The 18,136-nt window shown below is 36.2% G+C and overlaps 1 protein-coding gene across 2 annotated transcripts; it reads right to left on the bottom strand.

The window, feature by feature from the left end:
* Positions 1 to 1,724: 1,724 nt before the first annotated feature.
* LOC139739876 (ras-related protein Rab-5A-like) lies at positions 1,725 to 17,517 on the bottom strand. 2 transcript variants are annotated; one of them, XM_071650479.1, is made up of 6 exons: positions 17,419 to 17,517; positions 13,944 to 14,026; positions 12,684 to 12,765; positions 6,206 to 6,277; positions 5,484 to 5,700; positions 1,725 to 4,044 (listed from the first exon to the last, which is right to left on the bottom strand). In XM_071650479.1, exons 1-6 carry the CDS (start codon positions 17,464 to 17,466, stop codon positions 3,896 to 3,898), a joined length of 651 nt encoding a protein of 216 aa, XP_071506580.1. In that variant the 5' UTR covers positions 17,467 to 17,517; the 3' UTR covers positions 1,725 to 3,895. The 2 variants fall into 2 exon arrangements, with proteins under 2 accessions (XP_071506580.1, XP_071506581.1); XM_071650480.1 differs by having other exon boundaries at positions 17,434 to 17,483.
* Between the last annotated feature and the right edge of the window lie 619 nt (positions 17,518 to 18,136).

Below are 18,136 nucleotides of genomic sequence, written 5' to 3'. Positions count from 1 at the left end.
AGTCAAGTAGATGAACTAGACACCATCGCACATACCTCTTACAGTACAACCATGTAGACGTAAGAATAGGATGAGGATGTAATAGAGAAAAAGAGCATGTCTACTCAGTCATGGCTAACTTTTCCACAACAAAAAAGAGCGCTTCAATAAGCATTTGAATCTAGAAAGAGTTGTGCTGCATTTAAAAGCAGTACTTATTGAATTCCATTCATTTGCACCAGTGAACCTAACAGAGTGAGATCTTACATTCAAACGAGTGAAATACGTGTAAAAATTAGGATTTATTTGGAACATTTTATCAAATACAGAAGGGAGCACACCTCTATGACATTTAAACATATAAGAAATAATGTTCAATCTGACAAGTTCATGTATTGGTAAAATCTTAAATTTGATAAACAAAGGTGGACTATCGGGCAACAATAAGTGGCATTACTTATTGTTTAGGAATTCAAAAACATGTTGTATTCAATAAAGCCATGTATTTTTTTTTCTTCAAAAAGATTCACATTTTGAGCAATTGTCCTCCAATTTAATGATTGCACAGCAAAAATTCAAGGTTGTTGCTTTTTTCCTTTTTTATTCTGGTTTTCGATCTACGAGGAGACCTGGAAAAAAAGTCACAACATATAACTGAATTTCCGTTCGTGGTATTATCCTTTTTCACAATTTTATATTTACTTTGTATTACCCTGTATCATCCCTTATGGAACAAGCACACGGTCACACAGTGTGGTTTATGTGGTAATGTGTTTGTTCCATAAGGAATGTATTCATGTACTGTACAGAAAGAAATAGCATGAAATGAATAAGAGGAAAAGAGAAGCTAAAAACTTTCGGAAAAGGTCCCTCACCTGGAACACAACATCAGCAGAACAGAGAACAGAAATAAAAGCAAGAAACTATTGAAAAGGAATAATACAGACATGGGCAAAAAGTCATCCGATCCAAGTGAGGGGCTACACAGTGAAAAGATGAGCGATCGCGCGGCTGATTTGCATAAAGTAAACCATTTCTTTGAGCAAAATCGCTACAGACATGACACAAAAGAGATTGCAGACCTCTCGTTAGAAAAAAGAGCGATTTTTTCATCAAATATTTTAAAACTGTTAACAATGGATAATACAATGGAGAAAGGGAAAGGAGAGGTCTGTCTGCTTTCACTTAAGGGTTATACAAAGTAAGTTCACCTGGATCACTGATCAGCAAGGCATGACAAAATATTTTCTCACCGAGGTACAGGTGCACAGGTAATACAATTCATGGTCGATTACATGATTACGTAATGGATTAAATGCGTCGATATTTCTACGAAAGAATTTCGTGTATAATACAATGACATGATATGAAATTACTGACATCCAGAGAGCAACATTGTCTTTACAGCTTTCCTATATGAATACATGGACTTTAAACTTTGAATTTCAGAAGGAAGAGAGTTCCGTTGTGTCTGATAGATTTCAGAGCCATCACCGTTTTAGGATCATAAAAATGGAATTTATCAGATTGTCTTGTGAGCAAAGAATGTATGTCCTTGTTTAATGGAAATAATGAGAAAAAAAAGAAGATGGCAACTGGCCAGTATGTTAGCGAAACATAAAGAGTGCCTTTTGCAAATAAGATAATAATAATGATAATAATAATTATAATAGTGATAATAATAATAAAATAATAATAATAATAATAATAATGATAATAATAATAATAATAATAATAATGTCATTTGCCTTGTGTTTTTAATTCTGCGAATAAAGGATCTGAATGGTCTTGATAACGCTGGTGCATATACGTATAGCTTTCTTTTGTATAATTTAAGTACTACTATTAATGTGACTTTTTTGAAGTTGTCTATTCAGTTTTAAGAAATTGAAAAATTTGACATTTGAGCCAAAAGTGCAATCTCATTTACGTTTAAAGGTGCCTCACCTGTAACGTCCCTTAAGTTGTTTATCTCAAATAGTTCAGGCCATGTTTGCCACTCTAGATATCCTAATAATTATGTTTACCTGTACTTTTTCTTCCAGATATAAGTTTTAATTACAATTACATGTATTGGAGCAAATTGCTGGATTAAGTTACCAGCTTTAAAGGAGACCTCCGGGTGATTCTCAGATTTTTACATTTGTACAACTATAAATTAATTATACTGAGGACAGAGTTTCAGAATTTTTGATAATTGGGATGAAGAATAAGAATATTTTCAAAAAAATAGAACAAATTGCAATGAACAAGGATGATGACATGGCAGAGTCACCATAAGAATGCATGACTTGGGGCTCAAGGAAGCAGAACAAAAGAAGAAGGCATGCATACATTATAGACAGGTGAACTCGCAAGCAAGCGGTATTGTTAGGGAATTACACTGCTATCATTTCTGAAATATGTGAACCTTCTATGTCATCATCCTTGTTCGGTAAAATTTGTTTATGGTTTTTCAAAGTATTGTTTCTCTGCTCAAGAGCCACAATAAATTCCACAAATCTATACAGGGAGTTGTCGATTTATGTACTACATGATGTGAAATTAAGAAAATCGTCTGGAATGTCCCTTTAATAGATAAATGCCCAACACTAACGTAGACTTAAAGGACAAGTTCACTTCCATAGAATTGTGGATTGAGTGAATGCAGCAATATTAGTAGAACACATCACCAAGAGTTTGAGGAAAATCGGACAAAAAAAGTTATGAATTTTTCAAGTTTCTGCTTAGTCACTTCTGGATGAGACTACTATAGCTTGTGACGTCATATGTGTACAACGATATAAAGAAAATTCAAAATATTTTCACTTTTTTCGAAAAATAAAGAACACTTGACTTCCCTCTTTCAGAAGGTAAGGGGGGATAATATCAACCTTAACATACGTCAGTGACGAGTTGAGGAAATATGCACTTTTTTCATAAAGTAGAATTTTGTGAAATTTTTTCCTTATATCCTTCTACGCATGATTGTGACATCGTACACTGTAGTAGTCTTCTCATCCAGCAGTGACTGTGCAGATACTTGAAATAAGATTCATAACTTTTGAACGGATTGTCTGATTTTTTACAAACTTTCACTGACATACGTGTTCTACTAATGTTGCATTCACTCAATCCACATGTATATGAAGGTGGACATTCTTTAAAATGTTTTGATACAAAGCCGAATTGAATAATTATTGTAACAGCAAGGCCTCTTTTTTTTATTATGTTGTCCTCCTTTCTTGTTTACTGCTCGATGTAATATTTCTTACTCTGTGGTTCTACTCTACAAATATTTCTGTTTGATTGTAATTTTCATCTTATTCCTTATTGTGTAAGGGAATTGGCCTCGATAGGTCTCATAAATGTGGCCTTTTCTGATTCCCTCACGTGCTAAGCATGCATTTTTTTGTTTTATTCTGTTTTCCCTTTAAACGTGATGTGTAACAGTGTAGGTGAATGCATGTTTTCCTTTTAGTATGTCGAATAAATCAAATGAATTAAATTGAATAAAATAATAATAATAATAATAATAATAATAATTACAATTAGAATAGTAGCTATTGGTATAGCGCACAGGTCCATCTTTCGATGCTTATAGTGCTTCAAAAATTATAAAGTTGGACATTGAGAACAAGAACAATTAACTAAAAAAGCAGAAAAAAATAACAAATCAATAGAGTATAATGTAAATTCATCCACAATTTACTCCGTTCATCCTGTAGAGATTGCTATATACTAAGAACACTGATGAAAGTAATTCTTATGTACTATACCTTCCTAATGTGATGTTAATGTACGTATATATCTTTACATGGTGAAGCATGCAGCAAAATATAATGTAAATATCGACGCCTGTTGGAATTTCCTTCTTCTCGACGCTTTCGAGATAACTGCGTTTGGGTTTTTCCCTCTGCTTGATTCGGTGTGCTGACTAATTTTTCCGGCATCGACAACCGCGAGCGGTGTTTTCTCTTTGACCATGCTGACTGTTGACGGACGGACTAAGACGAATTGTATGTTCTTGTCGCAAGGAATGGTAGCTATAATTTCTCTCTTTTGAAGTTTTTGCCAGCGCTGCACCTGCCACGTAGAAAATGACACCAAAGTTTTGATCACGTGACTCTGTCATAATGGTGACATGGTCAATGGCATTTGAAGTGGTCGTCAAAAAAAAAATGTTGAATAGGTGATTGCTATGCAAAAGTGAAATTGAATACAAGAATATCAAACCTATGATGAAAATAAATGTCCCTGCCGTTGCCCTCATATTTGCTTTGTTCTGTCGAATGTATATAGGTTAGATAAAGTCAGATAAATAAAAGTGAAAGATAGATGAGTGGACAAAAAGTGTGAACTCTTTGGGGGAAAGAAGTTCTGACTTTTGAATAGTTTAGTCATACTTCATCAGCTGTTCATTATGCCCTGTTGGCGAGAACGAATTAGGTTTTGGTAATCTACTTACAATTGTGACTTAGGAACTGTTTCTTCTGAAAACACATAGTTGATTTAATTATTTTTTATAACGATGGTTCTAAACAATTAGTGATACATAACGTAATCAGAAAAAGATGTATCATTTTAGTTGCAAGCAGCGTGGGTGTCTGTGAGAGAGAGAAACTTGAAAGGAGAGAGAGAGAGAGAGCAATGTTTTCCTTCTTGGTGAAGTATGTTACTAATTCTTTCATACAATTCCATGACGGAGACCCTGCAGATGCTCACACAAGAGAAAAGCCAAAGCACCAATACGGGACCATGTCTTATACAAAATTGAGAAGATGCTCTCACTTGACCTCAAATTTGTCTAACGTCTCCTCTCTCTTCTACCATATTTTTGCCTGTCCAACTCTTGAGAGCATATCTTTGGTTTTCATAATAATACGAAGTTCATATATGATATACGGCTTTGCTATAATGTGTCATATAAGACGAAACTATAAAACACTTTGATACCCAGGGGAATACTCAGAAACGAGGCAGGACGGGGTCATCCCACGAGACCGACACCCACGAGTCATACTGCTCATGCGATTTCGACATTGAAAAAAGTTTGTTATGAGTCACACAGCCCATGCGTCATGCAGCCCGGAGCATGAGCTCGACGCTAGGTAAATAAAAACCACGAGTCCGACATCGACAAAAAAGGTCCACGAGACCGTCAGTAGGCAAAAGGTCCCACGACCGACATTATGATTATCACGGGGCTTAATGTTTCAGGCTCGTGGGACTTGTTTGCCAAGTATCGGACTCATGGGCCTTATTATTGCTCAGTGTCAACCAAGCTCATTGGCTGTATGACTAGTTCAACTCGTGATGTGCACCCGGCAGGACTCGATTTTAGGTCCTCCTGCCTATGGTATATCGCCTTTTCCACTATCCCAAACCACATGATGTAACGTTTTATTCTCAGATGAAAATCTTACGAATCACACGAGACGAATAATCATGGAGGTACCATTTCCTACCTCCATGGAATAACCATTATCAATGCTTAACTACCAAGGAAGTGATGAAGTACATACAAATTTCCTGGAGTATTTCCGAGATGCCCTCTCCAGTTTTGGCGCTCGCCTCGAGGTGTACGGCGTCGTTTTCTTGTGCGTACTGCACGGCTGAGCTCCGGCTCACTGCCCGTTGAGATTCCAGGTCCAACTTGTTTCCGATTACAAAGACAAGGATATCTTCTGGAGCTTTTCTCCTTAGTTCGTTCATCCAGTAATGTACGTCATCAAACGTTTCCTTCAAATGCAAATTAACCATCATGAAAATGAAGCTGTGAATGTTTAGTGTGATCTGCGGGGCAGTATGACATAATAAACTACTGAAAATTTTACTTCAAAAACATTTCCTGCGAAACTCAAGATCATTTTTTTTTACCTGACAAATTGCTATCAGCTAACTAGATATATTATATTCATTCATCTAATAGTTTGACGAACTGTGAAAAAGTTCACTCTCAATGCAGCCAAATAACACGGGTGAATCTATGAGAGTTATTATTCATGCTCTGAGAGGAAATTACTTTGACATCTAAACTGAAAAGATAAAATAGAATGACTTCCATCGCGCCTGTAGAATTAACATTGCTATAATAGCCCGCATGTTGGCATGATACTTCACGTATTGGGATGTTGTAATCCCCACTCAAACTCAAGTGCAGACATTTTCATTGCTTAAATATTATGATCACAATGGTGCTATTTGACTCGGTTTTACTTACAGCCTAATCGAGCTCAATTTTTACCTCATCTGTTAAGTCGTAGACTAGTAGTGCCGCTGCTGCATCCCTGTACGTTATTGAAGCAACTGCACGAAACTAGATGTGAAAATGCATAACGGTGTAGATTTAGAATACCGAAAGAGCTTGAGTTGAATGGAATTTGATATAACAGACCTTGCAATATTATCCGTCTTCGTCCATTAAAGGGGCGTTCACGTGGCGGTTCCTGTCAGGTGTTTTTCACTTGCGAATCCTTCAACCACACTACGCTATCAATATTATCCCACTACGCTTGTTAATTTAAATACCTGATTACATCCATTCTCTGTTTATACCGTATTCGAGGTTACTATGCATTTTCATGTATATTTTTGAAAAAAAAACCATTATGTTCTCTTCATTTTGTTACTCTTAACACATGTATTTTTTGTTAATTTACGATTTTGCAATAATTACAAATCTGTTATATATTGTATGTAATCTTCTGTTTGTTTGATGGAAATGAAAACAAATTTTAACTTTGAACTTTGCTAAATATCAATAAAACGCTCACCAAGGAAAACAGTTACACCTTTCAACCTGTGCATTGTTTCTAGGACGTATAGTCTGCTTTTGCTTCGTAATTCCATTCAGTGACGTCACAAGTATCAGGCGTGTTCGGCGTGTTTCGGTAGGTTCCCCCCCCCCCCAAAAAAAAAAAAAATCTCCTTGCTTTATGTTGCACAAATCTTTTCCGTCAGGTCGGGAATGGTAATAACTGTGATGAGCCTGGATTAAACTCTATTTGCAATCTCATGAAATATTCTTAATATCCTTAAGTGGGCATCAGTTCAATGAGTAATTTTGTTTGCAAAGAAGATTCACATAGTAAATACAATTAAGAAGGAAGTGAATATAATACCGATTCTTGCAATACAATTAGAGCACTTTCTCCCTTGCAAATATTTAGGGCAAAATCATACAAAGTTTACTTTAACTAAAACGAACAGACAGAAATCACAAGTTCGAAACAGAATTGTCTCGTTGATATCGAAAATATAATATGAGATTGTAGACTTTAATAGATGAGGTGATATCGTTTCTCTAGAGGTGATATTATTTCTCTACAAATCTCTTATTGACGTGCGCACATCTTCCCTTCTTGTTTAAAGTGAAAAAAAAAGAAAGAAAGATGTGCACCGATGATTTCTGTTATAGCGTATATGTACTTTCTGAGGCGGATTTTTTGTATTACTGCAGCGGTAGGGCAATGCTCTCTGCTGGTAAGATCATGTGCATTCCTTCTTCTTTTGTCTATACTCTCCGCCGATCATCTTGTGTATGCATGTTTTTTTACTTTATTTCGGAAGCCCACCGAGACACTCGTTGTATCTTCGTTCACCTGTTGTGTGTGTTCCTTGTTCTTCTCTCTCATCGTTATTGACCCTTCTAGCCCAATTCATTCTGCATTCTTTTACTCCCAGTTCCCTTCCTTCGCAACGATCCTCTATCTACTTAAGTCTTTACGCAACCCATGCACACTGTTATGTGCATCGATTATTTCCCGCGCCTTGTCACATTCCGTCTGCCGTGTCTGCTGGCTATTCTCCCATTGCATAATAACCTGGCATTCCTTCATTACAGCGCTACTGTTTATGCAGGTTCATATCTTAGACAATTTCATCTTTCGTTATGGCTGATCTCTCGAATGCACCTTTTCATTCCGTGCCAAATGACGATTTTTTTTTAATTGTATAGGCTCAAAACATCCGAATCTGACTCAGTTGATGAGGCACCAGTAACACAAGCAACTTCGTTGCCGATAATCTTCATTCAGCAGTAAATGAACTGCCTTATGATCTTAGTAATGATTTAAATCTGAACACGTCATGTAATTACATAACAGTTAATCAATTCAAAGATATGTATTTTAATTTTTCTAAAGACACGTTTTCTCTGTTGCATTTTAACATAAGAAGTTTGAATAAACATTTTGACGAGTTAAAATTTTTATTAAAATCCGATGCTAGCCAATCACTCTCTATCATTGGACTTAGCGAAACCTGGTTGACTTCCACTACGGAAGATTCTTTTGCAATCGACGGATACAATATGTATGTCAGTAATAGATCGGACAGAAGTGGAGGTGGTGTTGCATTTTATGTATCAAGTATTTACAAATGTATTGTTCACAACGACATTTGTAGAATGGACAACACTGTTGAATCTCTTTTTGTAGAAATTTCTATCCCAGGATGTAGGAATGTGTTATTGGGTATAATATACAGACCTCCTAATTCGAATACTTTAGATTTTGTGACATATCTTTCAGACCTGGTAAAAAACCCAGTTTTTAGAAATAAGGATTGCTTTCTACTTGGTGATTATAATATTGATTTGCTGAAATCTGGAAATGATTATATCTCAAGCGAGTTTCTTGAGACATTTTTGTCTTCATCCTTTTTGCCACTCATTACTAAACCGACTCGCGTCACGGATCACTCTGCTACTTTAATTGACAATCTGTTTTGCAATATCTTACCTCTTCCCGATTCTTTTATAATTCTCTCAGATGTGACCGACTATTTCCCAATCATGACTCATTTTACTTTGAAAACTTTGGCTAATGATGCTAAACCTTCGGCTCCTTTATGCAAACGTAGAGTCTCATGTGAAAAGTTAGCCAGTTTTGATGCCGCTCTTGATAATGCTGATTGGTCACGAGTTTATGAAAATGATGAAGTTAATCTGTCTTTTGATAATTTTATGGAAATATTTAATTCTCTTTTGGATGATATTATTCCAAAGCAAAAAAGTAAAATGGATTATAAAAAGACGCCAAGGTTACCGTGGATTTCAAAATCAATTCTTCGTTCAATTAATAGAAAAAATCGATTGTATTATAAATATAAAATGGAAAAAACTGAACGATCAAAGAACAAATATACATTATATAAAAACACATTAACGAGGATTTTACGTTTGGAAAAGAAAAGGTATTATTCTCAGCAGTTGTTGAAATTTAAGTTTGATATTAAAAATACCTGGAAAGTTTTAAAGCAGGCAATGAATATTTCGAACAAAAAAGCAGAAATAGATGAAATAAAGTGGGATGATGAAATAATTGATGACCCTGTTGATATTGCAAATGTTTTTAATTCTTATTTTTCAAAAATAGGTGAAACGCTTGCTCATGGTATTCCGGCTACAGAACAGAATTTTACTGAATTCTTAGGCCAGTGTAACCCCAACTCTATTTTTTTAACTCCAACAAATAGATATGAGATTATCGATATTGTATCCTCTTTAAAAAACAAACGTAGCTCCGGTTATGATGATATAGATAATTGTATTCTTAAGGGTGTTATATCATCAGTCGCAGATCCCTTGGCTCACATTTTTAATCTGTCAATTTCTAATGGTATGTTTCCTGATAAACTGAAATTGGCTAAAGTAATTCCAATATTTAAAAAAGGTAATAATCTGGATGTCAGTAATTATCGTCCAATTTCTTTATTATCTTCATTATCAAAAGTTTTAGAAAAAATAATATACACCAGAATTACCAAATTTTTAAATGTGCACAAAATATTCACAAATTCCCAGTTTGGTTTCCGAGAAAAACATAGTACCATCCATGCAGTTCTTCATTTTATTGATAAAGTCGTTAATGCAACTGACAATCATTCTCATTTAATTAGTATATTCTTGGACTTCTCCAAGGCCTTCGATACAATTAATCACAACATTTTACTCCACAAGTTATCGCACTACGGAATACGTGGGAAGGCCTTGGAGTGGTTCAAGACTTATTTAGCTGACAGAAAACAGTTTGTTTCAATTAAAGATAACAATTCAGTTATAAGAGATGTAAAGTGTGGTGTTCCACGGGGAAGTCTTTTAGGGCCGCTGCTATTTATAATATATATCAATGATTTTTCCTCTGTTTCAGAGGTACTTTCCTTTATACACTATGCTGATGACACCAGTGTTTTTCTTGCCCATAACGATATCGATGTTCTTGTTCAACAAGCTAATACAGAATTGAAAAAAGTGACCAACTGGGTCAGAGCTAACAAGTTGTCATTGAATGTTCAAAAAACAAAATATATGCTTTTCAGCAATACTGTTGATTCTTTGAATTCAGAAATAGTTCTGGATGATTGTAATTCAGAAAGTGTGTCATATTTTAAATTTCTTGGTATTTTTGTAGATAATAAACTTTCTTGGAAAATACATATTGATCATATTTGCAAAATCATCTCTCGAAATATAGGTGTTATGAACAGACTAAAATTTTATATTCCTGAAAAGACATTACTTGTGTTATACTCCTCTTTGATACTCCCTTACCTTCATTATGGAATTTTAGCTTGGGGCAATACACATCAGACGCTGCTGAATAGAGTGTTATTATTGCAAAAGAAAGCCCTCCGTATCATTTCCAATTCTCCCACTCGTTCACATACAAATGTATTGTTTAACTGTAATAAGCTACTAAAAATTAACGAATTATTTTTATATAATTTAGGCCAATTTATGTATATGTATGATAACAGTTTACTGCCACCTATCTTTGGTTCTATGTTCCAAAAAAATCAATCATTTCATAATTACCCCACCCGACGCTCTAACGAGTTTCATTTACCACTTCTTCGAACGATTCTAGCAAAGAATACACTTATTTACACTGGACCTAATTATTGGAATTCTCTGACCCACGATATAAAATCTGCTCCTTCTATATACTCCTTTAAAAGGAGATTGAAGTTTTTTCTTTTGCAATCCTATAATGACGACCCCCTGAATTAGATTAGTTCATAGGCTTATTTTGTTTCCCGTCCGCAAAATCTTTATTGCTGTTTTTTTTTTCATTATTGTTACTTTTGCCTTAGCTTTGATTATGATAAGATCTTCTTTAACTTATACCTCGCAGTTGAAGGGTTTGTTGTATATTCTTCTTTTCTTCTTCTTCTTCTCTTTCTTCCTCTAACCTTCGCGGATCGTTGTCTCTGTTGCTTACTCTTGTCTATTTTGTTACCTCTTCGTCGCGCTGTAGTCTTGTTTCCTGTCGTGTCAAGTCAGTTTTCTTCCCTATAAGTAGTCTTGTTGCTGTCCCAGTCTTGTCTCATGCTCATTATTTCGTTTGTTATTGTTTTGTGTGTAACCGTTTGTCCGTCTGTCTCTTAGTGGGCTGCTAAACTTTTTATGCCAAACTTTTCGTGCTGCTTTGTTGCTATATTTAGTCAAATTTTGCATCGAGTTTTTTATACAAGAGGGGCCCACACTCTACAAGCATTGTCTTTTTAGTGGGTCCCTCCGTTTTTTCACACAGTGCATATTGACAATTCTTTCATTTTCGTTACTTCTGCAACAATTGCAATGTATTGATACTATTAGTTTTTCTCATTATTGTTGGTTTCTCTGTACGAATTTACATACATTGTTTCTATCACTCTAGAAAGTGAGATTTATGTCTGTATGATTTTATTGTGGAAAAACGAATAAATTCGAACTCGAACTCGAAGAATAAATTTTATCCGTGTCATTACATGATTGTATAGAGCTGTCACATCAATCGTGATCAGTGACAGAATGTGCAAGAAGGGTTGTTGTTGAACTTTTCGTTATTCGTTATTCCGAAGGTTTGCTAATCCGAAAATAAAAAAGGCTCGTTATTCCGAAACACACAAATCCAGTATACCCAGACGAAAATCGAGATTGAAAAAAGATAATAGGGTTCGTTAATCCAAATAATTGTTGCGTTGTTCCGATAGTTCATTTTTTGGAAGGTTCGCTAATTCGAAAATGTATAATAGAGTTTCTTAATCCGAAAATGAAAAAAAAAAATCTTCTTTTTCTTCTGTTTTAATTCTGTAGGCTCGTTAATCCGTTTTAATGAATAATGACATGAGGAAGTCCCTTTATTCATCGGAAGTTTGTGAATCTAATAATGAAATAAGGTTCGGAAAATTAAAAAGATAATGCTATCGAACCTTCTATCGGAATTACGAATCTTATTTAATTTTCGGATTAACGAACCTTTGGAATAACGACCCTTTTTTCATTTTCAGCTAAACGAACCTTAATCACTGTAACTTCTTTTTGTAATATCTTATGTACAAACAAATATGATCCTTGCATATTCACGGTTTAACCAATATCAACAATTCGTGATAGATGTGAAATGTAGGTTCCAAAAGCTTTTTCATTACAAGCGATATTCTAATAACATTTTCTTCTCCAACTCTGTTTCTTACAGTATTATGAAAGTTTATGTAGGCATGGAGGGGCTTTGCACTTTAAGGATGGGGAGGATAATTAAATGCCCCGTTAACAGGCACACCATTTAATTTGAGTTTTATGTAACCTCAAGTTGATGCGAATGTCATCTGTTGTACTGGTGACTGTTCCACTCTGATCTTTTTTTAAAGTGAAAAAGAGAAGTAAAATATAGAAAGAAGCAATGTTCTCAAGATCTGTATTCAATATCATCAAAAGCTTTGTATACAAATGTACTTACTTTTTCGTCCCCAACGGTATCCCACAACCCAAGACGATACTCTGTGTCCTGGTAGTACACATTTGCAGCTGCGTATGCTGCTCTGTAGATGGATAAGAGAATGAAAAACTTTTGCCGGAAGTGAGCTATATACATGTAACTGGTTGGCTATATGACTCGTGGGCTGTGTATGACTCGTGGTCAGTGTGACTCGTGGTGTCGAGCTCGCACTCAGCTAGACACCTACAAGCCATACACCCCACGAGTCATACAACCCATGAATAATACAGCTCACGAATCATACAGCCCACGACCTAGACAGTAAGTGAAGATGGCCCACTTGTTGGATATCAAGTAAAATAGGCCCACAAGCTATACTCTCCACAACCTCGATACTATACATGAATTGGGTGCACGTCATGAATCCGCACTCACGAGTCATACAGCCCATGAGTTTGACAATAAACAAACAAACAAAAAAGGCTCATGAGACCGACACTGGGCAAAGAACATTACATATGCTTTTCATTTTAAGGAAGTAGCGGAATTTATGCCCGAAGCTGTCCTGTCCCCTCCTACATACACTCACTCATGCAATATATATAAATGTATGTATATTGAATATATATATATATATATATATATATATATATACACCATAGATAGATAATTTACATATGTAATATAATGTTGTGCACATTCAGATCAGTCTACTAGAAAAAATGTCCAGTTGTGGAATCAAATTTACCCGGAAACATCTCACAAAATGATTGATGTCACACTGCACACCAGCTCTGTGTTTTGTTTCACTCTTTCGTGGGATGGAGATAAATGACATCCCCTCTAAATAATGAAAATGAATGATAAGATCCAAAATTTAAAATGTTGGATTTACCGTTTCATTTTTTTTTTTGGAAGTATAATAAGTTTAATTGAATGGCATTTATGTGTGTCCGGCACGTAAAAAAAAATAAAAATGATTAATTACCAATATACTTTCATGATTGAACATCATGAGGATTTCTCTTTTGCATGCATAGCACATAGTGCTGCTCCTTTCCAGCAGGGGACGAAAAGGTCCACAAACAAGTTTTTGTTTATGCTCGTTTAATCAATACCAAATTTCCCGAAGAACAATATTAATGCTGAAGAGCTCACATATCATGTCATTACGAAAACCATCATTATCATTGTTATAATTCTCCTACATATGAAAATAACCATTATTAAATACACATCATATACATGAGAATAACATATAAGTATAACATAAACTCTCACATGGATAAAGTGTTCTTCACATATGCCTGAAAAGTTCCTGAGACGACTCGATTTACTATACTTGTTTTCCCCACTGCGCTTTTCTGAGGACGAAGAAGAGAAGACACAGCAACATTCGGAGGGAAGAAAAGAAATAAAATTATAGAAATCAGAATGGATATTGATGAATTAGCATACAGGTACTACAGTTATGAAGGCCTGTAACATTCACCAGCGTAACCACAATCTCGTTTATTGAGCACACTTCAAGAACGCTTTGATGGTGATAATCCACAGCATTTGTATAGCGTTATATATCTGTTATAGCAACATTCAAAGGCGTAGACTCCTCCAAGACAGTTAGCAATTGAATGCCTGGTGAAAAAAAAAATGTGAGTTTTGAATGAGGATTTGAAGTGATCCAGTTTGTCAATTTCACGGAGAAAAGATGGGAGGGAGTTCCATAGGCGAGGAGCGATAGAGGGAAATCCTATAAGGCCTATAAATATAAAAGGCTTGGTTACTCCGAAAATACTTTTTTTTTCTCTAAGTAAAATATACGGTATAGTAATTTAAATTCATTATAAGGCGTTAGATTCTGTATAGTCTCAGGGAAGGCAACATGATTGTGCACATAGTCAATTCGCCTCAAACAGTGCCATAGATGGATTCTTGATACCACAAAGAAATGTAATTCTTTTACCTCCCGCGGCCGGCCGGTCAGAGTTCGTTTTTCCGACGGTTCGTTAATCCAAAAATGAAATAAAGTTTGTTATTCTGAAGGTTCACTATTCCGTAGGTCCATTAATACGAAATTGAAAGTTGAAATTTATGGTGGTTATTCAGAAGGCTCTATAATGAGAAAAATATAATGAAATAAGTTTCTTTTCCGAAGGTAATTCATTAATCCGCATATTAGATAGTGGTCGTTGTTCCGAAAGTTCGAATATTCCGATGGTTCATTAATCCGAAAACAAAATAAAGTTCGTAATTCCGTCCATACATTTCCTGATTAACGAACCTTTATTTCATTTTCGGATTAACGAACCTCAGGAATAAAGCCAAAAATGGTCGGATTTACGAGCATCTAGGTATGCGGAATTGTGTGTTTTGGAATTACGAACCCTCGGAATGACGCCACAAAATGATCGGATTTGCGAAGCTCTGTAGGTACAGGGAATTTGTGTATTTCGGACATAACGAACATTGAGACTAACAGACATCAACCACGGTACGCAACATTTTACATTGTAGTATCATTATTAATTTACAAGCATTGGCAGTACTTCACGAAGAGAGTAATGGCTGTGTCACGCCTTTCCGGGCAAGCTACGCGGGCTTGTTGTGAGTATTGGGATTTTCAAGCACGCAGGAGAATTTTCTGCAGGCGGACAAGAATGTTTGTGAGTTTCGCAATTGTGTCTTACCTGCTTCTTACCTTCTACTTGCGTGTATTCTGTGTGACCTGCGTAAGAGCTTTAAAACCGATCCGTTTTCTGTTTCGGGCGACTTACGGGTACTGCGAAGTACCTGCGTTGGAGTTGCCTGCGAGGTGCGGCTGGTAAGGGTCTCCTACTGGTGTTCTGCGTGAACCTCTGCGGGCAAACCGCCGCGACTCACTCGGAACAACTTTTGAGCATGCTCAAGGCCTTGTCATACCATATCTGGGGAAGTTTTGCTGGTTGACTTGCGGGGAAATAAATATGCTACCCGGAGCTCTTCACAGTTGGTCCACGCCTGACAGTACCTATAGCGCGTATCTCGTCTGTAGTTTGTTTGTTTGTTTGTTTGGTTTATTTCTGCATTTTCTTTCTCCGAATACAATTGCAAATGAAAACAAAATGATACAGATACATACAAATCAATACAAAGAAAAATCATTTGCATAACAACATTCATTCTGAAGTGACATAATTATGAATCAAAATAACATATTAAGGCATACTGTATCTATTAACAAAGGAGAAATCAATACAGGGGACCGTCATCATAAGCAGAGCTTGACGTGGATGAGGCCCTATCTGAATATGTGATACCAATGTAATACAACACCAATTATATATGTACTCATGAAACTCTTAATCTTAATACACGAAACACATTTTGCTACAGAAAAAAAAACAGAAAAGAAAAATAGTGGCTTGGCGCTGTAAAACAAGAAAAAACAACAACAGCACGCAGCACCATTGACTACTGCATGGTATAGTAGACAAAATTGTAGGTGTGTGCGTATGGCGAGTGACAGTGCAAAAGAGAATAAAGGCTGTAGCATGCCTATTTTGGGGGTAAGGTATACGCTTTACTGAATATATGCAATATCATTATCAAAGAAAGGAACGGGAGGGAATGAAAAAAAAAACCACTTTGCATGGATCAGGGCTTACTGACACTTCAGAAAAAAAAAGACAAAAAATACATTGATCAAAGACTACTAACTGGAAACATATTTCAATAATAAATGCTTTTTTAAATGAGTTGCCCGGAGGTGCGCACACAAATATGATTTAACCGCAGCCAAATTTTGAGCATGACCAAAAACAATTTTTTTTTTTTTCGGGTGAGTCGCCGGGATTGCCCGCAGAGGTCCAAGCAAAACGCCAGTAGGACGCCCTTAGCGGCAGCACCTCACAGACAACTCCCACGCAGGTGCTTCGCAGTCCCCGTATGCGGCCAAGATCATAACATTCTGTGGGTCTTCTGCCATTCCTTCAGAGGAATTCCTTCACTGAGCTGTCAGCCCCCACGCGCCTGGCACGCAGGTCACACAGAATATCCGCAAGTAGAACTTAAGTAGAACGCGTCCAGCAAGTAACACACATGGAAAACTCGCCCAAATCCTTGTCCGCCCTCAGAAATTGTCCGGTATGCTGGTAAATCCCCACACGCAACAAGCCCGCGTAGCTTGCCCGGAAAGGTGTGACAGTGCCTAAACATGGTTGCGGGTAAAAATGATTTGCGTGCGCACCTCCGGGTGACTATGGGTGAGATACGTGCTTGGTACTGTCATGTGCGGGTCATCTGCGGTGACCTCCGAGTAGTAAACATTGTTTTCTTCGCAAGTCGCACGCAAGACTTGCCCGGAAAGGTGTGACACGGCCTTTACAAAATGAATATCAAAGACGGTTGAGAAGAGACTGAAGCAGAATTGAATGGCAAGCGCACAAGCCACTCAAGTTCTGCAGCCATACTTTGAAAAACTGTAACTTGCACTCATTCCAAAACTGGAAACAAAACATGAGCAGGAACATCTACGCTTGATAGGACAAGGAGGATGATTGTGATATTGTATAAGTAGTTGTGTCAGTATATCTCTGGTATAGGTATATGAAAAACGAGTAAGAATGATAAAATGAAACTAATCATGGCATTAGCACGCACAAAAAAACCCCAACAACTTGCAATTTCTTCAAGCATCCAAGTTTTTGACCAGATAGAATCAATTCAAATGAAATGAAGTAAAAACATTCATTCGAGATGAAAGCTTTATTCTACTTACTCCCAAAAGGCACACCTTAAAGACGTTTTCAACGGATCTGGTAGCCATTGCTATGGTTGAACACCAGAAAGTCCCACAAGTATCATGATCAGGATATAGGTCCAGTGTTTAAAACATTCCAAAGTCCAAAATCCGTGACTGTTATTCCATGTTTGAAGGGAAAACCCAGATCTTTATTCTTCCCATATGATACGGTGGACTTCAGGCAAATATACTGAATAATTGGTAAACAGCAAAAGGAGATACAAATAGGACTTTGTGTTTTAAAGACCAACATGAGGTCAATATATAGAATAGGCAGGATTTCATACAAAAGAGGAATCCTCATGATGTTCAATTATGAAAAATATACGTTAATTGATTATCATTACTCGTCCATTATCTAAATAATACTTGTTACAAAGTAACAGTAAAATAACATGAATTGTGTAGGCAAAGAGATAAGAATCTTAATTTGCTCATTATTCTTGATCGCCGTGATATCAAATCATAACAATTTATGAAAATGTCAATTCATAAAACTCAGGTGCACTGCATCAATGCATTGTTGTAGACAAAAAGTACACAACACGTACAATTTTAGGCTGTGATGCCGTTGAAAATAGAGGTATTTTTGGCTTAGGTATTTATACAATGTAGCTTTATCTTCAAGACTGCTGCCGTGATTTCCAAATGCTGCATGTTGTATTTCATGCCGTCATCATTTTGATATAAAATT

The sequence above is a fragment of the Diadema antillarum genome, unplaced genomic scaffold (genome assembly GCF_040938485.1).
Source record: "Diadema antillarum isolate AM-2024a unplaced genomic scaffold, OU_Dant_1.0 seq00000821_RagTag, whole genome shotgun sequence".
NCBI lineage: Eukaryota > Metazoa > Echinodermata > Echinoidea > Diadematoida > Diadematidae > Diadema > Diadema antillarum.
This window is presented reverse-complemented; position numbering and strand designations above follow the sequence as displayed.